The 24169-nt window shown below is 41.8% G+C and overlaps 1 protein-coding gene across 8 annotated transcripts in view; it reads right to left on the reverse strand.

Moving 5' to 3' along the window:
* magi1b (membrane associated guanylate kinase, WW and PDZ domain containing 1b) overlaps positions 1–17435 on the reverse strand; it is a 122272-nt gene extending 104837 nt beyond the window's left edge. For all 8 annotated transcript variants that reach the window (XM_072451631.1, XM_072451635.1, XM_072451634.1 and 5 more), the window contains exon 1: positions 17121–17435. In XM_072451631.1, coding sequence (XP_072307732.1) covers positions 17121–17406 — 286 coding nt within the window. In that variant the 5' untranslated portion in view covers positions 17407–17435. The remainder of the gene's footprint in view (positions 1–17120) is intronic.
* Positions 17436–24169: the final 6734 nt, after the last annotated feature.

Here is a 24169-nt window from a genome sequence, read left to right on the forward strand (position 1 = left end):
GAGCAACTCCACCCCACACCACACATCTGTTCACAGCCGTACATTTAATTATTAGAAAGGAAGTCTGGGATTGTTTTGAATGTCTCTTCCTTTCAAATACTGACCCTATTAAAGTGTGACCAATTAAAAAACAGTCAAGCTAATCCAATTAAGATGAGGGTGGTAGATATATTTTGGGGCATTTTAAAAAGGGTATAAATCCTAAGGCATTTTTTTCAGAATATTCACAATCATTTTGAGTTGTCATATACAATGGTGGTTGCCAAATAGGGGGAAAGAACAAAGAAATGGCATTTAGAACTATGCAGATGTGCAAAGGCAACAGAGTGTGTGGAGGAAGCTGGTCGAGACATCCATGATCCCGGACCCTCAGAAATGAGGATGGGAAGAGGCAAGGAAAGTTAGGACATATGCATGGACCCTATATATTTTTAGGATTAAATAAAGGATATGTACTTGACTTATATTTCTTTAAGCCTTTACACCATGCAGTATTTTGTAAAAGCAGCCATTTGTTTAAAAGAATGTATATCATATCAGAGCTACGTCCGAGCTACGTCCGAGCTACGTCCGAGCTACGTCAGAGCTACGTCCGAGCTACGTCAGAGCTACGTCAGAGCTACGTCCGAGCTACGTCAGAGCTTTGTCAGTGCTACATCAGAGCTACATCAGAGCTTCATCAGAGCTTCATCAGAGCTTCGTCAGAGCTTCGTCAGAGCTACGTCAGAACTACGTCCGAGCTACGTCCGAGCTACGTCCGAGCTACGTCCGAGCTACGTCCGAGCTACATCACAGCTAAATCAGAACTACGTCAGAGCTACGTCAGAGCTTCATCAGTGCAACATCAGAGCTACATCAGAGCTTCATCAGAGCTTCGTCAGAGCTTCGTCAGAGCTTCATCAGTGCAACATCAGAGCTACAGAGCTTCATCAGAGCTTCGTCAGAGCTTCGTCAGAGCTACGTCAGAACTACGTCAGAACTACGTCAGAGCTACGTCCGAGCTACGTCCGAGCTACGTCACAGCTAAATCAGAACTACGTCAGAGCTACGTCAGAGCTTCATCAGTGCAACATCAGAGCTACATCAGAGCTTCATCAGAGCTTCATCAGAGCTTCGTCAGAGCTTCATCAGTGCAACATCAGAGTTACATCAGAGCTTCATCAGAGCTTCGTCAGAGCTTCGTCAGAGCTTCGTCAGAGCTTCGTCAGAGCTACATCAGTGCAACATCAGAGCTACATCAGAGCTTCGTCAGAGCTACATCAGTGCAACATCAGAGCTACATCAGAGCTACATCAGTGCAACATCAGAGCTACATCAGTGCAACATCAGAGCTACATTAGAGCTTCATCAGAGCTTCAGAGCTTTGTCAGAGCTTCGTCAGAGCTTCATCAGTGCAACATCAGAGCTACATCAGAGCTACATCAGAGCTTCGTCAGAGCTTCGTCAGTGCAACATCAGAGCTACATCAGAGCTACATCAGAGCTACATCTGAGCTACATCAGAGCCAAGTAAGTTATCAAAGAAACTGCAGTTATTGCAGAGCTGCAGGAGACTGTTTTTGACTGTTCAAACTAGCACGAACAAAGCTAAATGCTACTCCAGGTATGTTTTTGATGAGGGAACAAGAACCTGGTTAAAAGCTCCAAAAAAGTAAATTTTGCATAATATGTCTCCTTAATAATAGATTATGTTCTAGGATGAAAACCACGAGGGAGGCAATTGCATGTTACACAGCGTTGTTTTCAGAAGCCCCTCCCCCCAAAGATGTTGCGACAAATCAATGAAATGAAGTACATGTCAAGTATGCAGTCGGGGTGTGCGTTAACTACAATGCGTGTGATTGCATGTCTACAGTACAACACGGGCCTGACCTGCAGACCGCACACTCAAATCCCATCTGTGCGCTCCTTCTGCAGCCACAGACCTTTGCAGGATTATCATATTGACACGGCCCACACAACAGCACAACCCGTGAGAACATGGGCAGCCCCATCGCACCTTCATCATCACACTTCCAACCAAAATGAGAAGTCAAGAGATTTGGGCCTCTACACACGCTAGACTGATTATGAAAAAGAGAGGGCCAGGTTCATCGCGCCTCCTGACATGAAATACTGAGGTTATATTTGATAGCTCCTGTCAAACAGAATTATAATGAACAGCGTGACATGTGGCTGCTTTAATAATTAGGAGCAGAATTATTTGTTTTGAGAAGGAAACTATTTGTTCTTTTTATGTGATGAATGTCCTTGATACACTTATTTTTAGCATTATATTTTCATCAGATTTGTCTTCTCATGATGGCAGTTTGGAGAGGCTGGAGAGAAACACCTTGTATAATTGTTATGCTAATTACACACAAAAATGTCATTAAAACACAACCTCAAATAGTACATTTGCGCATTCTAACCAAGAAAAAGCATCACATTTATCAACATGTTCAGCCACAATAACTCACTAACATTTACAATCACATTTATTCCCAACATCAAATTAAATCAGATACCTCACTAGCACACTCCAAATAATATAGCACAATATGTATTCAATTAATTGTGTTGCCTGCCAACATTCTGCAACAAAGTGAGCATGTTCAGAGTCATCGTGGCTTCCACAGGTGGCCGTGCTTTGGCCTCGTTCTCGTTCGCGGTTTGCTTGCTCCCATGTCACCAAAACGTGATAATGCTGCAAGAACAACGTCAACGCGGGCAGTGTTTATTGTGGGAATGCCAAGGTAGACACACACCCGAGGAGGGGGAGGAGGGGTGACAGGAGTCTGGGACATTCACAAGACCTGCCCTGGACAGCCTAATGAAAGATAGATAAGGAACAGGAGAGATAGCAGAAGATCAGGGGACGGGGGAATGGAGCAGAAGTATGTAAATGTCAAGGGCTTGAGCACGTTCTCCTAAGCCTTCAAAGCTCTAGGAGACATCTAGTGTCAACCCCCAACACAGGAGGTCAACGCACCTTCTCAAATGTTACAATCCACAAGGCAAAGCATTTGACACAAATAAAAACCAGAGCAGTAAGAAATATCACATCTGTCATCTTATAAAGCTTTTGGAGTTATGTTCTGGCCAAAGTGTTGTCTTTCGCTGCAGTCGCTGTGCAGCTGGCTCTTAGCAGGACTGAGGCGAATGCTAGTGCGGGTGAGCGTATGCTTCCAGACACAGTATGGTGGTGTGTGTGAGTGTGTGTGTTTTATTTCAGGTGAGTGCAGATGGAGTGTGTGCTGCTGCTGTGTGTGTGACTGACTCTGCAGTGAGATGAGAGCAGGGGTTAATCCAGCCTGACACGGACTTTGGCACATTCAGAGTCCAACACCAGGTGAGTTACATTCCCACAAACTACACATCAACACTGAGGAAAAGAAGGGGAACTGAATGGAGTAGGGAATGTGTGATGACAAAAATATTATGCCCCCCTACCCTTGGACATCAATATAGATTCATTGGTAAGTAACATTTAACATGAGATACAACTGCCTGTGAAAAGGACTTTGAAAATTAAGGGCTGGTCTATGTTTAGTGCAGCAAAACAAAGTCACTTTTATGACCTTGTTTGTGCCTTTTGGCACACTATAAATTTGAGCAACAGTAAGAGCTGTATTTAGACCACACAGAAGCTGCAGTAGAAAGCTGTGGTCGCATTTGTCGACTTAAAACAAAAGATTTTCCTTTTTCTGGTACAAAGGGGATCAAGCGATGACACCACATTTAATAATGTTTTGAAACATAAACCTCCATAAAACAGATTTCCTGTGGAAAAGTCACTGCCCTTTATGTATACATACATTCACATATGGTTTTAGCTCTGACGGCAGAACAGGAAAGAAAGAAATGTGGCCTGCTGCAGGAATAGTGGATATTGGAGAGACAATGAGTATTTACATCTTATATCATCTGCAATCGGCATTATTAAATTACCAAACTTCTCTCCTCAAACTATTGAAATGCATGTTCTGTGGGCAAGTTCTGATTCAAGAACTACATGAAGTACTGAAGTCATGCTGAAGTAAGTCATTTCGTGGAGGTAATCCTGTGACCTCTCCAGTGCGTGCCATAGATTAGTAACCAGGGGGCTCCAGAGCAGGCGGGCTGCAGCTTATCAGAGGGCAAGCCTGTGGGGGGGAGAGGTGCTGGCAACGAGACCACAACCCACTTCACAGTTCACACAGGGCCTAATACGGACACTTTTTCACTTCACTGCTGTGTCGAGTGGAAAAAGACATTCATCCTCACATTTTAGTACCTGAACGCAGAGGCAGGTTTTGTAGAAGCATTTTAAAAGAAATGCAGGGTAAATTCACTTCATCAACTGATCAAAAAGCCTTTTATTATTTACAACTTGAACAATCGTCGGCCCAAACGGGGACAACTGTGCTGGCATACCTCGTGTCTGGCAGAGCAATTACAAGAATGCAGCCTGTCCGCACCGAGACGGCTAAACAAAGTTATCTGCCTGTAGCATCATGGGACTAAAATGCACTCCAGTCCCACCACTGTTTATCTACTGCCCTCTAAGTCACTGTGCCTGGTGCGTGTGTGGGAAGATTTTATTTAGTAATCAGCCAAGCCCCTGGAGATGACCGGCGCCTTGGGATTTAGGACCCCGTTGCCCTGGAAACCAAAAGGTCACCTGACACCAATCACCCCCGACGTTATGTTTACACTCAGCAGAAGAGGAGTGGAAGGAAGAGCACTATCTAACTACTGTTTATGTATATTTTTACACAAACAACTGGGTAAAATGCTATGGTATAAAAAGATGGATTACGCCAATAAAGTTTGTTCCGAAATAGTTTGTATTTTGTTGTATTGTATTTTATTGTTATACTTTTGTACAGGCAGTGTGTTATATTACATGTCAGCATTTATTTACTTTTTATTTACATTTATTTAATTTTTAGTGTGTAAATCAATATATTGGTACCTTAACCTGCTTATTTATTTTACCCTTATTTTTTTCAATCATTTTTCTGATTTTATAATATATTTTATTGGCTCATTGTTAAAGATTTTGACCCACAGTTGCTAAAAAATAAATATATACATATATTTATTTGGCAATATTTTTTTTATATATACGTGTAAACTTAATCTGAGCAAGTTCATTAATAAACAGTTGAGAATACATACACTATACATCACTCATGATACAATATCAGCACAAAATGTGATAATGTCATATTGAAGATGATTTTTGCTGATATATCCCTATTAACAGTATTTCTTTGTTAAACCACTACCTTCACAAGCACATCACATAAAAAACTTTCCTTTCTCTAAATAAGCAACACTATTGTCATGCTTAGTTGCGTAAAATATAGTCAAGGCGATATCTCATATATATATATATATATATATATATATATATATATATATATATATATATATATATATATATATATATATATATATATATATATATATATATATATATATATATATATATATATATATATATATATATATATATATATATATATATATATATATATATATATATATATATATATATATATATATATATATATATAGCAACACGATATATCCATATTTCAAGTTGTTCGCGTACCCTTGTTGACAATGCTCTAGTTATGACCCCATTGTGCAATACCCCTAATTTTATTTATTATTATTACTATCGCCATCTCATTCATCATCTTAGGTGCCACACTGAGCTCCACCCAGTTTTGCGACAGTCAGGTGCATTGGAAGAAAGTTTCACCCCAACCTGTTCGACTGGACTGGCAATTGAAATGCGCAATTAACTTCAAACCATCAGCAAAATGCTCCAAGAACTGAAAAATATCCCACCGAGTCTATGCCCGTGCCACGTCCACAATTTCAATAACGGTATACAGTATATTTACTAAGACCGCAAACATGGCGAGGGGAATGGAGGGGCTTCTTCTCTGCTAACTCACAGTACAGCAGAGATGTTGAGATGATAAACCGCCCCAACTGGTCGTGTAGGATTCCAACCATTCCTCCCCAAAGGACAATGGCCCGGCCTGGCCTTGACATAATGATCACAGCAGCGCAGTGGCAGCTACAGGGTGGGGTCATACTGTTTTGTCATAAACAGAGAGTGGAAACTGCTTTCAAGTTTTAAGAGCAGTCGGTAAATGTGTCATTTCTACGTATTTTGCTATTCTTAAGTTTCCTTTGACAACTATAAAAGTAACTACAGCAACAGGAATTCTTAATGTGCTGCAATAGGCAAATAAACTGCGGCAAAAAAAAAACATCAACTTGATTATTTTATGCAGATCCTTAACATGTAAAAGTGTTTATTTAACATAACACATTTAAATGGAAAATGTGACACGATACACGGTATTTACTTAAGCTCAACATGGATTGAAGCTTCTGTGGCTACGCTAAGTTCTGAATATTTTCTTTTAATCTCTGTTTTTAATTATACCGATTATGTGAAATGAGCGGTTTGTTTTTCCTGTATCCATGGAAACCGGACCTCTGAAATACACACTTTTTACACCAAATGTGGCAGAAGACGTTCAAGAGGAAATACTTGGAGGGAATGGCCCGTCTCATCAGCAAAACGAAACGACAGAGTGGAGTAAGAGTGAAGCTTAGAAGAGGGTTTTCTCCTGGACACAGAGCGGTGTTTTGTCCTGGGGGGGTTGTCTACTGACACACGATCTGCTGACCCTCACCCCACCTGACGAACCCTCCTGCTAAGCTGCACTCAGACCTTTGGCTGAGAGACAAAGGCGACTGGGAAGCGCGGCGAAAATATGTCTGCAGCTGAACTTGAATATTCTTCTGGATCAGTGCAACCATTTATCCATCCAGCCATCCATCCTTGGGCCAATCAACTCAAAACCTCATTCTAATTCAAGTATCAAAAGGAAGTACAAGCCAAAATGGTCTTGTCAAAAGTAATGAGCCAACTTTACAAATGACTCTTCGGTTTCCAAGTATTCGATTGCAGAAGAGTCTTCAAGTCTTTCTTTGTATAAATATTCAGATAACAGATATTCAAAAAGGGTGCACCAGTAAATGCCATACTGCGGACCATTCCAAGCAATCAATATACCGTATTTTCCGGACTATACGTTGCACCAGAGTATAAGTCGCATCAGCCAAAAAATGCATAATAGGAGAAGAAAGAGAAGTTGCACTGGAGTATGAAATGAAGTGTGAAAATAACAAATAGTATCACATGTAATTCGCTCCAAAGTATAAATATAAGTATAAGTTATAGTCCGGAAAATACGGTAACCTCCTTGCAGGTGGCAGACCTGAGATCCCACACAAGAAAGGTTACACGATGCAAGTCTCACCTCAGCCGAACGCATCTCACCTTTTTGGGCCCGACTTTGAGGATTCAGTGAGTTTTAAAGTTAACAAACAGCAGGAAATTCCATCACGGGCTAAAAAACACCGAGCAGACAACAGACAATGGGCCAAGGAAGTAACACAGGAACTGGAGAGGAGTGGAATCTGAGATAGTCCGAGCGTAGTAAAGAATAAAGCACGGCATCACCTAAAGTTCCTTCCCAACAATGGAGAAGCTTGGTCAAATATCAAAGTAGTGAAAAGTAGTAGGCTTATCACAGTCATTCCCACGGCGGGCATCCAGCTGTTCTGAGCGATAAGATTCCCCAACAAGTGTGTCTCCCCGCTTGACCCCCGGGCGTGCGAAACGGTTTGCTAACGTGCGTCTGTCAAACAATGTACCGGAATCCAACAGCGAACGTCTGAAAAAGTCCCAACGAGATGCTACGTCTGTGACTCAGCAAGTAACTAGGGCACGATCCGGCCGCCGTCCCTTTATCAGCCCATTTACATCAGGAGGAATAGAAGTCAAGCCACTCAGAGAAGAAACAACGTGTCTCGGAGCACTCAGAGAGTCTAAAAGCCCCACAGGGAAATTAGATTTCTTGTCTAATTTATGAGCTTTGCAGCCCAGTGCAGCCTCAGGACAAGAGGGACATCTGCGTTCGCCAGCAATCTTTCCACTATTTGCACCAATGAGCAGATTTTTCTTTTCTAGAGTAAGTTATTGTCTAGGTGTTGTAGGCAGATTGGTGCAATACATCAATGGCACGGGAACTGTCATTTACTCGCAAGGTGTATCGAGCAGGAACATCAGAGAGACTGAGATGATTTCGAAGAGACATACTGACGTTACGTGTTTACAAAAGGAGATTCAGCCTCTAATCAGGCAGCATGAAAATATTTGGTTCAGCAATCAGTGAGCGTGTTGTGCATCCATCATACTTTAACAGCAGGTTTGTAAAAGGAAAAAAAAAGGCAATACTTGTTTAAACACGTTATTACAGGAACCGTTATCACTGGCTGGAGGAAAACGCAGAAGATGACAATTATTGTACACATAAATCCCGTAAAAGATAGGAACAAGATGGTGAGAGGAGGGTCTACCATTTGCCAGTCTCCAGGGATGTGTCATTGCTTTGCTTGTAATGTCCCACAGTATGACATGAAACATGACCATCTCCATGACACAAGCGAGCGACGGTCAGATCTTTGGAGAGGCAGCGGACTCGTGAATGTTAATCCAAAAAAACGAAACAAAAAAACTCCGGTAGTCGAATAAATGCAAGCTAGTTCCACTAACAAAGCAACAAACATTTCTTTGAAGACGAGCAGGTGGCGCCCCAACAGACAGGTAACGTGTGCGCCTGTGGTATGTAAAAGAAACATCTATGGATTACCATCTGAACCCCTCATTCTTCTGATATATCAACTAGCTTTAGCGTGAGTTGAGTGTTTGAGTGTACAGGCTCATAAACTAAGACACCCGAGACACAGAACCAGGCACAGCTAAGTAAACACTGCATTCCTCCTGCATATGAGCTACCTCTCTTTCTGTAGGCAGAGGGGAGCCGGCCAGCACGAGGACATCTCTGTGCAGTTGGTTTAATGGTGGATGACCTTTTCAGAAAACCATGATTTATTATTATGTAGACAAAAGAGAAAAGGCGTTACGACTTTACAAGCTGGTCTGGTGGTGGCGCTTCCACTACTTTGAAGCACATTTAGAAATGCAGGAATGAACCATTGTTATCATGTGTTAGTCCCTATTCCATTTCTTAAAATAGAAAAAAATATATTTTAAAAAAGTCTGTATTTTCTGGACTACAAGTTGCACCTTTTTTCATTGTTTGGCGGGAGGGCGACTTATACTCCAGAGCGACTTATGTGATATTATTCATTATTTTCACACTGACAACCGCAAGAGGGCACTCTAGGCTCTAAGCGACGCAGAAGAATGATCTGCACTTCCTCTACCTCTGGAGTTTGTGGAGTTGTTTAGAAGTGACACAGAGGAAGAAGAATTCAATGGATTTAGTGATTTGGGGTAAAACTGATGCTTTGATAAACTTGTTAGCATGTTCTACGTTAACGTACCAGACACTTACCACAGTTCTGTCTGTGCGTCATGTAGCTGAAGGTGTTAGCGTTAGCATACGTACACCTATTCACCGTGTTCTCTAATCTGCTATTATTTTAAATTGCATTTCAAGATTAAATGTCTGTTCTTGGTCTTGGATTTTATCAAATACATTTCCCCAAAAAACGACTTCTACTCTAGTGCGACATATGTTTTTTTCTTCTCTATTATGCATATTTTGGCTGGTGCGACTTATACTCTGGAAAATATGGTATGTACGTTTTGTCTTGCGCGGCGGTCGAGTGGTTAAGGTGGCAGCACACATGCCAGGCCGCAGTGTCGTGATTTTGAATCCCAGCTCTGACAATTTACTGCATGTCCTCCCATCTCTCTCATCTCCATTTCACGCTCAGCTGTCTTGTCTAATAAAGTTTTAAAAAATCCTTAAAAAGGAATGAAAAAGTGTACAGGTTTTGAAGAAGACAACCCCAGCGCACATCTGTCAGCAGCTGTGAAACGGGATGGACACTGATGGCCTCTTAATTAAGACTCAATTCTGCTCCTGTCTTTGCTAATTAGAATCTTAATTAGACAAGCAGAGACTATCAGTGGCCTTGGTACAATTGCACCGCAGAGGTTGTTAAAATGAGCTTGCACCAGCCACGTGGAGTAATTCGGTGGCTACTGTCAAAGACTAACAAGGCCAAAGTGTATCCGGTTTAAAATGTTGACCCGTGTTCCAATGTTCCTGACCGAGATCCGGGCTGGTGGAGATCAAATGAAGGGTCCCCAAACAGAAACAAGCGCTACGCTGTGGTTGCAGAGCTATCAATCAATTAAGTCTTTCAAAATGAACGCTACGAGATACTTAAAAGCACACAACGTAACTCTCAGGAAGTGGAAAGTTACCTGCATAATTCCATGTAAAGAGAAAGTTAATATTCTCCATGCAGATAAGTTTTGTGCCATACTGTGGGATATTATAACCAAAGGGACAGCATTTCCATGGAAACGAGCAGACAGGTAAGGGTTATAAGAGTCGTTTTTGTCAAGATGCCCAAGTGTTTTATACATCCTTTTGTTTTAGTCCATTTTTTTGCTATAAAAGCTACGTACTGTGCCGTTAACTAAAACAATTTGTCGATTTAAGTTTGTTTGAACATCTTGTCGATATTGATATAAATAATTGGAACCAAAACCCCATAAAAAGGAAGAAGTGTTGACAAAAATGATATATATATTTTGCATTCTCTATATTAACAATGGTGAATAGACCATAACATTAACCACAAAAGGGCAGAAAGGTCGCCACCGTCTTTTTTCCCCATTTTAATTACAGATTATTTACTCAATATTCTAATTTTGTATATTTCCAAAAGAACAATTGCAATATTATCCATTTAATTATACATCTCTTACCTCCAAGTGTGATGTATGTCATTAATACATAAATTATAAATGGGGTTTGTGGCCACTTCAAGACATTTTTAGACAGATTCTAGCCATCACCAATCCAACAATGTCCTTTGCAGTTCAGCGCAGCCAGCAAAATGTTAAAGCGAGGTTTGTCATCTTTATTCGATCAGAAACTAAACTTGAGTGTGGTCCAATATTTCGGGAGTAACAATGGTGTGCGGATCAGGGGCCAGCTTAAGTGGGCAAACGGTAACAGCTGATGCAGGAGCTCAGACACAGAAACCTGCCATTACACACTACGGCGACCTCAGCTGCTCCGTCACAGCGGCTCCATAAACGGCGAGAGACCACCTGCAGCGCTAATGGCAGACCCCGTGTCCCCCGTGTCTTTGTGGGAAATTACAATGGCCGTTGTGTGTCATGGAGATGCCCCGGGAGCTGCGGGGTGCATCGTTTCTCAATCAAAGCCCCGTCGGAGGTTCCTGGTCCCATTTGTCAACAGAGAAATATACAGTATGCACCAACATCATTCACCTCTTCAAACAAATCGCTAAAAAATATTGGGTCGGGGCTCAGTGCCAGTCTTTTCTTGCCTTTCAAGCTAAATTGTTCATCGTGTTTTCTATGAAGTCAGCGTTTTAATGTAGCGAGCTATATATTGAATTACTGATAATTTTGTGAAAGCCGTTTTGAAAATGTTGTATTGGGCATTATAATTAATATAAATAATATTGCTGCAAAAAGACCATATTTACATTTTAAAACATGGTAAAAAAGGGATTATTATGGTGAAACATTTTAGTTTTTGTACAACAACCAGAGAGAAAATGCACATATGGGTGACTGATATTGGGGTGGCAAAAAAAAAAGTCTTATTTACAAAGGCTTTTAAACAAAATGGTCACAAAACCTTACAAATTAAACAAATTAGATCTACTCTTCATGTACAGGTTAATTTGACAGTTTAGAAGTGATGGTTTGAAATAACTGACTTTATTTATCTGGAAAAATTGTGTGATAAGTTTTTGCAAATAAATAAATAACTGGAGCAGCAAGTCATCATCAGTTTAAACCAGTGCAATGGAGCCTACATGATATTCCAATCTCATAAATTGAACCCCTAAAGCAAACAAAGCACCCTTAAACAACACCGCTTTGGACTTTGGACTTGGAAAAAAAACTGCTACACGCTTCTTAAAGGTTAATTGAGAAAATGTGACTCGGTGGTAATCTCCCTTCACAATGGCTGCCAAAGCCCCGTCACCCATAACCTCGGTGAAGTGTTCTGCAGAGTCCTCCTTTCATTAGAGCACTTAAGCAGGAAGCAGTCACAATGGTCCAAGTCTAAATACAAGCCGTCAATAACAAAGAGAGATGTGGAAAGCATGAAGCATATTTGAGAAAGAGCATGATAAAGATGGCAAACAATAAGAGAAAAAAGAGAAAAGTGCTTGGTGAGGGATTGTTATAAAGCCATGATGGTCCGGACAGGAGGACCTCGCGGATTTCTGCTGACAGACACGTTTGGTGCTAAATCCTCTTAATCTGGTCTCAAACCATCTCGTACTGATGTGTGTGCATGCGAATGTGCACAAACAAAGCTGTACATTAATGGGATTTGTAAACAGAGCCCGAGGCCTCACCAGAACCTAATTAAAGGTGAAGAATGGAGATTGTTGGAGAATGGAGAAGAGAGTCTTTACATGTCCAGAGGCACAAGATCAAGTATAGATTCATGGATACAATCTGGAAGGATAAACTGCAAAGGTAATTAGATGTACTAATGGCAGCAAATGTGCAAATGCTGGAAGTAATAATCATAAATATAAGTCATTTAATATGTCACAGCAATTATGCCATTATAGATGTGCAGAACTATAGGGACATAAAACAAATGAAGAATAAAATGGTTTCAAACAATAGTCACAGCCTTGACAGACTCCTCCATCACCACTGTGGACTTCTTCCACTTCCTCAGCCCCACGCTCACTTGGGACCTCAAGAGAGAGCCCACCATCAGCTCCTCATCGGTTGGGCACAGCAGAGGATGTACTTCCTGCAGCTGAGGAAGGCCGAGCTGCCAGCGCTGATGATGGTGCAGTTCTACACCATCACCAAGAAGACCACCCTCACCTCCTCCATCACCGTGTGCTGAGGCCACTGCCAGGGTCAGACTGAAGCTTTTTATTATTTCTAACAGAATCAGAGGGTTTGAAAATGTGCGTCGCCAGTGAATACAGACAATTACAACAACAAAAATCACAATTACCGTACTATAACAACTATAATACAGTGTAATCACAAGCAAATCCCAATAGCCAGTCCACTGTCTCGCTTTCACCCTTTGTGCTGATGTGACGAAGCATGAAACTAAAGGTGTGTGACCAAACCTCACGCGCCCTTCCATTCATCCGTACAGACCTGTTATGTAGTTGGAGTAATGCTGTTATTTAAATGGGAGATGCTTTTGGCTCAGTCCTGACAAAGGTTTGGGGCAGAACAAAACTATTTAGGAGAGCGTGTGCTAATTTGATCACATTTTGAAGTGCAATATTACAACTGCAGAGTGGAAATTGAATGAATGAGCAGAAGCAATTTAATGGTGTGACTGCGTGGAGTGTTGGCACACTCAGAGGCATGACCTTTTCAGTGCCAGCCCAAGCCAAACAATTTGACGAACCCTTCTCCAGGAAGAGTTGATGGCAGCATTATGATTCACAATATTTAATACCTCAAAAAAAACATTATAAATAAATCTACATAATCCGCAGACCTAGTAAGGTATATTTGGGTGGCCACAATCCTTTAGTGCTGATGACCTCCACACACAAAAATCCAGGGGAATCCCATCAACATTTCAGTTCCCTGTGCCATGTCCCAAAAGCAAAAACACACCCATTTATTCAACAGTTAGTTCTAGTACAGGACAGGAGACCTTTACTGCATTCAGTCCGCACGCAAGTACTGAAGGTCAGTTTTTGTTCAAGTCAAAACTGGAACATTGGACAGGATGAGAGAAAAAAAAGAGTTAGAGCTTAGCTGTTGACGCAACAACAATGATGGGCCAATAAAATATGTCATCGCACATTTAAATTTGTTACATGACATGAACCCATTACAATTACTGTCGTCACAAAGTATTATGAAGTATTATGAAGATAAGTTTAGCGAAGTATAAAGCCAGGCTCAAGTTGGTAATGTCCAGTAGGTGATTTGAGAGAGGGACAATGCCTCTCCGCCGCAGACACACAGTGGCACCGCACACGGGGCCCGCAGCGCTGTGATTTGCCACAGCTCAGCTCAATGCGCAGCGCTCATTGGTTTATCTGCCGTACGCCCCGCCTCCCCCATGCGTCCCTGTTCGTTGGGATTACGGCGCGCAATATTAAAGACGGTTTGAAATCTAAAAGGAACAAGAGAAAAATATGTTTACCTACACTAAATAAGCGACGTTAGGCTACAAGCAGCTAGGCACTTGAGTCCAAAACTGCAGAGACGGATCACTGCAGCAAGACTGAAGAGAACACTGACTGACCATCGCCTGAATAGCGCAAAACCAGCAACTCTGGAGACTACATTGAGAAGTTCTACATCCCATAAGCATTCTTTATTTCACCTCTTATTCATAGGGTTCAAATAATAATACTTCTCTAGATTTATTATCGAAAGCATATTTCTTTCCACGTTTTCCGTCTTGACCAAAGTTTCAGTCTTTAGTTTTTCTGTCCACACAGTCCAGTGTCCAGTGCAGCTCACAGAGACTGAGGTCAGAGTACTGGAGGAAGCAGAGGCTGAGGCTCCACTGACCAACACCGACACAGGAGATGGACCAGAAGTCATCAACAGCAAGTGAGCAACAGGTTAAACACAACAATGCCACAAGTATTCGTATAATAAACAATGATAAATGATAAACAATGGCCCCGATCGCCCTCTGGTCATTTTCATAGTCAGCCTACTATTGGAGCCTTTTCTTACAGTACAATCATCTTATCTAATTAGACATGAAGGGTCAAAGTCTTCTTATTCTTCTTCTTCTTTGGTGTTTTATGGCGGCTGGTATCCAAGCGCTACATTATCGCCACCTACTGTAGTTGTACATCTTAGACTTCATTCTTTAGACTTTATTCTTTTGGAGGGTCAAATTAATACAACCTTACAGAGATTTATTGGAAAGAGTCATGTATCCAAACCAGATGGCATTATTTTCCTCTGCTTGGAAATACACTGATAATTCCTGCTAAATGGTTATAAAACATTTTGCACTTGAACTGGACATACAGCAGGGGGAAAAGCTCTACATATTGCCCTTTACAAGCTAGACACACCCCTCTCAAAGCACCACATAATCATATTCCAATCAGTTTTCATAGTTGTAGTAGTAAGGACACGAGGAGAACAAGCAGACTCCGCACAGAAACCCAGAACCTTCTTGCCGGATATCTTCTCAAATATACGGCAATAAACACTAGAGGGTCAAAGTCATTAGTCTTTTTTCCCCAGAGCTCCTGCAGTACAACAATATAGGGCTCAGATGACTAGTTCTATTTGACAATAACAGTTGCATTTAGACCATGACAGGCAGATGAATGCTCTTACTTTTCTGACTTCCTGACTTTTACTGAGCTATACACCTTTTCTCACATCTCCTTTGATTAGCGCTGGAAAATGGCACAAGCGCTGGCTAGAATTAGGTCACTCGGATTTTACAGATGGCCCTTGTTGAGGCATATTTTTCCAATTAGGCCCGATTAGGGAGGGGGTATTCCCAGACAGCGTTAATTATTTAAAACACCGAAATGGAATCTGGTCCCGGGACTAGGTATGGGGTAACAGTCAGCACAGCAGCATCCCCAAACAGGACGGGCGGCTGCGGGACCCTCTCAGCGGCTCAACGTAAGGGGAGCTTTTCCTGCTATTGTCCCAAATCAGGCCGAGGGTGGTAAAAGAGGCAGGATGTTGTCAACAGAGGTGGACCGTGATAACTATATAGCTAATTTTAAACCTATGTTCGCGTTTCCTGTTTGTCATTGTTTTGCGTTCAGCAGCAGCAGCAGCAGCACACGATTGAGAGAAAGTTATATAGTGCAGCTTTAAAACGCCATCATCGCAGTGAATGTGCAGTGTCCGTAAGCAAACATTGATTTTTGAAGTAGCCATGCAGCGATTTGCATACATTTGTTATCCTATTTGTTTTTGGGGGGTGGTTCGAGTGTTTCTATCAAGTTCTTATCACAAAAACCTTGCCAAATGTAGAAGCAGTCGAGGAAAAGGACACTAAACAAACGATTGCTCATATTTTCAACCACGACCAGGACTTTAAAGACAATATTGAGCTCGTTTAGACCAGATCGGGCCAAGTTGTTGCCTTCACAGACTTGGATATCGCTGTGAGAATGTCCTTGAAGAGTCTGCGTGTGTGAAGAAGTGGCTGGGTGGTCAGTGGCGTCACAGAGTTTCGGTCTCACACCCGTCCCGAGCTCCTGCTGATGGGAACTGACCACACAATGACCACACACACACACACACACACTATTATTCCAACCAGACACACGTACTACCAACAGATTGTAGTTGCCACACTACACTGGGGCAAAAATACCACACGAAATACAGTAAAACCATGGAAGTTTGTACATGGTGATGGTGGGATTACACCTGCTCCACAGCTTCCAGGAGGACATGTCTGCTGGAGTGACTCTGTGTGTGTGTGTCCTGCTTTGTGTGTGTGTCCTGCTTTGTGTGCCTGTGTTTGATAAGTGCAGGTTGTGTAAACAGGGTGTGTGCGTTTATGCCCCGTGACGCGACAGGTGGCAATTTTCTTGTGGTGGCTACATTATTCCAGAGGGCAAACGAGAGATAGGGCCGCGTGGCTGTGGCAATGAATGTCTTGAAATAATAAAAAGCTCAGTAGTTTCAAGAGGGCGTGTCCGCAGTAAAAAGCTGTGGGGGACAATTACAGGGACAATTGCGTGCAGGGGGTAATCAAAAGACTCCCAAAGTGTGACAAAAGTGGACGTAAAACAACAGTGTGTGGAATGGTTCCTGAAGTGCGTGTCGCGTGATGCTTGCCCCATGTCCCAGTCTCCCATGTCCCAGTCTCCCGTGTCCCAGTCTCCCGTGTCCCAGTCTCCCGTGTCCCAGTCTCCCATGTGTCCCACTCTCCCATGTGTCCCCCACTCTCCCATGTGTCCCCCACTCTCCCATGTGTCCCCCACTCTCCCATGATGTGTCCCCCACTCCCCCATGTGTCCCCCACTCCCCCATGTGTCCCACTCCCCCATGTGTCCCACTCCCCCCACGGGCGCGCTCACCTTGTCTCACAGTCTTCAACCGGACGGGACCTTTGCAGTTCCTGATCACGGTGTGCACGTCGTAAAGCGGTAATCCCGACACGGACAGGTTCTCCACCTCCAGCAGCAGCTCCCCCTCGGCCACGGCCCCGTAGTGGTAGATCACCTCCGCGTCGCTCACGGGGCCGACGTAGGCGAACTCCCCGTGCTCCGCGCCGCCGCGCAGCGCCACGTGCAGCTCCCCGCGGGCGTCCTTGCCCACGGCGCTCTCGGTCACCCGGGAGCTCCAGTGGCTCTTCTTGGCCATGATAACGGGACAGTTTGGAGCGGCCCTGGCAAAAACAACAAAAACAAAAAAAAACGACAACACGGAATTCCCGGCGCGTTGTTGTTCAGTGCAGCGAGTCCAATAAAAATAGAAGAAACTTTACTCCTCTCCACGGAAGCATAAGTGCGCCCGCTGTTCCGTCCGTCTCCCCTGGGACACTTCAAGACATCCCCACGGCCCCGCGCGCGCTCCCCTTACGCACTTCTGATCCTAGTGCACTTAAATTCAGTCATTTTTTTTTCCCTCGTGAGGCGAATCCGCTCCGCGCTGTCCCGAACTCTGTCCCGAACTCACTCCAGGTGTCGCTTCCTTGTGTCCCGCGCGTGGAAAGTGGACAAACGCGGTGCTCTTCGTGGACAAACGCCGACTCTCTGCCTCCGTCCGCAGCGGGAAGAGCGCTCGCGTGTGGGATACTTGTACTTCTGTCCCTCGCGTGTCGGATACTTGTACTTCTGTGAGTACTCCGAGCTCGTTCTGCGGCTCAAATGTGTTTGGCCGTGTTGCTGTTCGTGTGACCTTCAAGTACCGTCGGAAAATGTAGAATCCCTTCCAACACTTTACGGGGACTAGACGCGAGACCGGACGCGATATTATAATAGATCCATGACTAGACGTGTGCGTGGGTATTTGTCCTCCAAACAACAGTATAATTTAATTTCACAGCCCGTTTGGAATAGTAACTACTATATTCCTGTTGTACTAGCCTATTTTTGACTTGAGCATTTGCGTTAAAGTTGTGGACACGTTCTATATGGTATAGTATAATTGTTCTTTGGGTGTTTTAATAATGGTACTATTTGGATTTTAAAATAAACACTACCCTTAAAAAGACAAAATAATCATAATAACCATAATTATAATCACATCTTGACTTACAATGGTGATTTTAAGGTAGAGAAATCTTCGAACATCTTGAAGTTGCAGAGATTACGAGGAGAACCTGAAGGCAACAGCATTACAACGAGCGCATGCGTGTGTGTGTGTGTGTGTGTGTGTGTGTGTGTGTATATAGGGCCCTTACTTGTTCTTTTTTTCAATATTAAACCAGTTAACTATATTCAGATAGACAATATCAACAGCGTTTAACAAACACTTAATAGGCTACAGTAATAATATATCAGATATGTAATAAATATTAGGCGGTGAACTGCGATTCTTCTAACAAAGTCTTATTCCAAACTCTTTAAAGAAAGGCAAGGAAAGGCAAGGCAAGTTTATTTGTAGAGCACATTTCATACACAAGGCAATTCAAAGTGCTTCACAGAGCAGGAAAAATGCATTCAAATCACAAAGAAATTACAGAAACAGAAATACAATAAAATTAACAAAATTAAAAATTATCAATCCAACTGATTTTCTAAACTAATAAAATCACAAACAAAAGAGAAAAGTGCAAAGAAAAAATTGTTTCAGTCATATGCGCAGCTAAACAAAACTGTTTTTAGCTTAGATTCTAACATTGTCAGAGTAGAAGCCTGTCTCACATCTTCAGGAAGACTGTTCCAGGTTTTAGCTGCATAAAACTGAAACGCAGATTCCCCATGTTTTGTCCTGACTCTGGGCACCAGCAGGAGGCCGGTCCCTGAGGTCCTCAGAGTCCGAGATGGTTCATATGGCACTAACATATCCAAGATGTACTTTGGTGCTAGGCCATGGAGAGACTTGTACACAAGAAAGTGTACATTACAACACATTAATTTGAAATCTGCTATTTTAATTTCACAATGATAAACGAAACTGTGAAATAGATTGCACCCAGTCTCACCGATCTGCTATTCAGGTTTTACGAGTCCAGAAAAACCTCCCCTTTGTTGGTTCAGCTTTGTCTTTCTGTCGGAAACATTTGTCGAATATTACACATGCACACTGAGATTTATGAGTCGATCGGAAATATTTTAGGTTCCAACAAAATATCCTCAAATGAATTTATTGTCGTTCAGTGGTTCTGTAACGAGCCCAGGGCCTTTTTATCCTACGTCAGAATTGTTGAAAGACGTGAAGTACCAGTATATGAAATATGCAAAACGCACCAAGTCTTTTAGGGATATACTTATTTTATTCATTGTTAACTTCCCACAAAATATGTCAGAGCTGTAGAAAATGACGGAGCTCTCTGAATGTTTGCTCTCTTCTTTGTTAATTTCTAATGTACAAAATCATGGCTAATATATGTATCTGCTGTGTACAGTTTTAAAGCTTGTTTCTTGTCCTGTTCTGATCATTCTGACCTCTAATGATGAGGGTCGTCCGGCTTGTCTGCCAGCTTCCTGTCACACAGCATCACCCGAATCACAGCGACACACAGCCACTGGCCTCGCATATCATATCCTCTTTGCACTTATCCGTCACTCTATGCTTGTCCATAACACTTTGCACGCTACTTCCTCTTGTTTTACAACAATTTGGCCGCCGTCATTCATTCTGTATTCATCTCATCATCGTCTTGTGTTGCAGCTTAAATTCTTGCCACGTATGTGAAAGTCTCACTGTAAACAGCCACATAGCGACATTGTTTTGAGAATTAAATGACTATTAATGAAAGAAAAGAACGGTTACATTATCTGAGCAATACGACAGGTTTATCACGATTTATGTACACTTTTATCTTCATAACGTTAGGATTCAAAACACATCTCTATTCAAACTATATTTAATGCAAAACTACCTTCTTAAGGAATTCATAGCTACAAAGTCAAAAGGTTGCGTGCATTTATTATTTACTTCATTAATTATTTATTCATGCAGGTTTTCAGGTGTTTTCAAGTATCTCTGAGTCTTGTTAATGAGTGACGGTGAAAATAGAGTGTGACTTTTACAGGCACCTGCAGTCTCTACATCTACACGCACAGAGAAATTGGACTGGGCTAAAAAAGTGAGTGAATTGTAGTTAATTCCACATTGTAATGTTTACCTGCCTGTCCGCCACTACTAGCTTTGCCCAGCACGTGCCGGTGAGTTTGTCCAGTTGCAGGCCTTCGTTTACATTCATGTCATTACATTGCATCTGAATACGGACTAGAAGTGATCGAGACCATTTGTGCCTCATAGATTTTGATCCACAGCACCTGAAATGACGTGGCGGGGTTCACATGCGCTTCGGGAAATCGAAAAACTTATATAATGTTCCTGGCTTTCATGCAGACATAGTGGGTGACGCGGTCGCGATGTCGGACTGTTGGTGAAGAAGATGCTGAGTCGAAAGGCAAGAAAGGACAAGATCATGGATACAGGCGGTTGAAATAAGTTTCCTCCGCAGGGTGGCTCCCTTAGATATAGGGTGAGGAGACACATGGGAGGAGCTTGGAGTAGAGCCGCTGCTCCTCCACGTGGAGAGGAGCCAGCTGAGTGGGCTCGAGCATCTGTTCTGTATGCCTCCTGGATGCCTCCTGGACGCCTCCTGGACGGATTTATTGCCATTTTAAATCAACAAAATTCACAAACATAGGAACTTGCTTTGGTGATTCGGTGCAAAATAAAACTATGAACAATGATAAAACAACCTATATAAGTTAAAAAGAAAAATAATTTAAATCTGCTTTAGGATAAAAAAATTAAAATGGCTTACTATGTACACAAATGTACAGAAAGTGATCAGTGCAGTGAGTGATTAATTCATGGTTAAAGTGATAGCCTCCTGCCTGAGGGGAGTGGCCTCCTGTATGAGGGGCGTGGCCTCCTGCCTGAGGGGAGTGGCACAAATAGTCCAGGGTGAGAAGGGTCAGCTGTGATCTGACCTGGTCGTCCCAGAGCCCTGGAGACGTACAGGCATGTCCCACTGCAAAGAGGCCCCGGGGAAAGACCCAGCACACGCCAGAGGGACTGTATCTCTCTGTTGCCTGGGAACGCCTCAGGATCCCCCTGAAAGAGCTGGAGGAAGTGCGTGTGGAAATGGAAGTATGGGAGTCCCTGCTCAGACTGCTGCCTCAGCCCTGGAACAGCCAAAGAAAATAGATGGATATATTATATATTATTCAGTTTAACCACTCTCGTCTTCACATTTTTCATTGTCTTTTGCAAATCAAGTAAGAATTTTAGTCAGGAACTGTTGAAAGATGGCACACATAAATAATGTTATAAATATTAAAAAAACAAAAGAATAAAAAATTGCAACTCATAAAAACTTTTGGTGACGTCTCATTCTTTGACCTTTGCCCTCTTTGCTTTCATCTGTACAACCCATGCCCTGTAAATGAGACGTTAATCTACTTTCCCAGAGTGCCCTGATAATACCTCGTGCATCATCATATCCATAAAGCATTAACGAGAAAAAAAATCCTTCTTTTAACTAAATCAGCCATGCAGAGCTTTGTGTTCCTCTGAAAGATTAAGAATGGATGGAGGTGCAGAAAAAGGACATCAGATTATGGGGCTGGGGAGGGCTCTCAAGTCACATGGCAGTGTGGGCGGAGCTTTACTGCCGTAGATAAGCGCTTTTAAACACATGAAGTATCTCTCTCACCACTGAACTTATCTGTTTATCCTCATTTGTCAAACAAGCCATCAGTCTACACTGTGACTGATATTTCTGGAGATAATGGGGATCTTAATAAACTGAACAGAACTAAACTTATGATGGTGCACTTTTTGTATTGGCTTTAGAATTTATTGTATAATCTGAGTGAATCAGTATTGAATGAGTCTCCATTGAATCAGGAAAGCACTGAGTGAGTAATCCACTATGTTCAGCCTATTTAACTGCCTAAATTCACGTCAGCACATTTCTGATGCTGGCTGGATTCCACGAGGAAAAAAAAAGTATAAAAAGAAAGCTCAGCCGATGAAGCATTACAACTGTACGGCTTGTATTCAGTATGCAAAGACATTTATGTGTGGCAGGGGCAAATATAAGCAGTACAATAGGCATTTATTTAAATTGAAGTACAGTATAGGTACATTTTTACTTTTTGCATACACAGAATCACACTAATAATGTAAAGTAAAATGCTGAAGATGTATTTAATTTGATTTTTTCATCTTCCTCTTTGTATTCCTGTGCAGTTTGTCCTTCCAAAGACAAGAGTTTGGCTGCAACTTGGCAAGAAATTACACAAAAAGGACAAAAATATGAATAAATTGAACTCTAAATTGAACAATCGTTGACTACTACTTGAAAGAGCTTGCGTACCACAGTTTTCAATCTTTAGAATAAAATTAAATAAATGATACGATACAGAGATGTTTTATAAATTGTTCCATTTACGGCGTGCTTGCCAGTGTTTTATTTCCACAGAGCCTCTAAACATTTATTTTCATATTTTCTGGCAGTAAAAGTGACATCTGCACTCTCCTCTGCATAACCCTCTGTGTCCAAAAGGCTTAGAATATCAGCAAATGCAAAATAATTCATGAATATTAAAAAATGAATTAACAACAAGACTTTTTACGAAATACTTTGGGGTTGTGTGTTCACGGATGGATGCGGATTGACTTGTGCCCTGAAGGCTACATTTATTGGCTTTTATTTTTGCTTTAATAGTGAAAATGATAAAACTACTGACGGTTCAATAGTTTTATAATGAATTAATGTTTTTCATACACACAGATCGAGCCGAGAGCCAGTTTTCCCTGTTGACATTTACATATTTCACAAAACAAAAGGAAAGGAAATGCTTTTTAGTGATTAGAATAAAATAAATATTACAATAAATGTACCACACCCCATCTTTAAAATTAGACTAGGATAAAGTCAACTGAAACATATATTTCCCAAACAAAAAAAACAACGACTTTTTGCTTTATTCAGTGTGGGAAAGTAACCAAATACAATACATGCATCAAAATATATAATCGGAATACTAATTTTGTTACTCTTTAATTTGGTGATATTCAGCTTACAATTACTTAAAAATCAGAAAAAATAAAATCAGAGGAATACACTGTGGTATTTAATCATGAAATTTCGGTTTCAAACGTCCCTAAATTGAGGAGGGAAATAGAAAACGCAGCTCTTACACTGAGCGCATGTGACATTTGTGATAAAAGTTCTCTTATCTTATTATAAATCAAATGAATTCAGAACAAACGGTGAAACAAAAACACAACGCAATAAGTCACTTTGTCACACTATAATATTCTGCAACTCATCGTGCTACAAATGTTGCAGAATACACTTTAATGCAGGTATTCTTTACATTTCCAAAGTATTCTTCTCGACACCCATTACTCAATGTCCAAAAGTGTGCACGGAAGAAGTCGATGTTGAACCCAAAGAAGTCAACTTAGAGGAGTGTAGTGTTTGTATATCAGCACATTTTTGACACTTTTACAGATTGATTTACATCTTAAACCCAGACATGTGCACACCATAGTAAACTAACGTACATATCTCAATATCTCTATACCTGGTGTTGGTGAAACTACACCTGTGCGTCTGTGTCTCTCGTTGGCCAACAAGGCAACCATTGTGTGCGAGCGTGGCTTTGTTTGGCTACTGGGCACGATCACGTAACAAACAACACAAGCCCATGGGAAAGTCGCGTCACACTGCACAGGATTACTACGATTCTCATCTTCACAAACGCCTCTCGCAGAGAATGACGCTGCAAGATGTTTGGCTTATGTCAGAACCTTCAGAGCTTAAAGTCTGGAAGCTGTTTTTGCTCCAGAATATTGTTTTGTGTTCACATTTTTAGACGAGATTTGAGTTTTTTTTACAAACTTCTCAGTCGTGTTTTAAAGCTATAAGTTGTATATTTGCATGAGGTAAAACGATTTGAATTCAGGATAATAACCTTTATTTTTT

Source organism: Eucyclogobius newberryi, unplaced genomic scaffold (genome assembly GCF_026437365.1).
Source record: "Eucyclogobius newberryi isolate DKJ021-1_F unplaced genomic scaffold, fEucNew1.0.hap1 SCAF_19, whole genome shotgun sequence".
Lineage (NCBI taxonomy): Eukaryota > Metazoa > Chordata > Actinopteri > Gobiiformes > Gobiidae > Eucyclogobius > Eucyclogobius newberryi.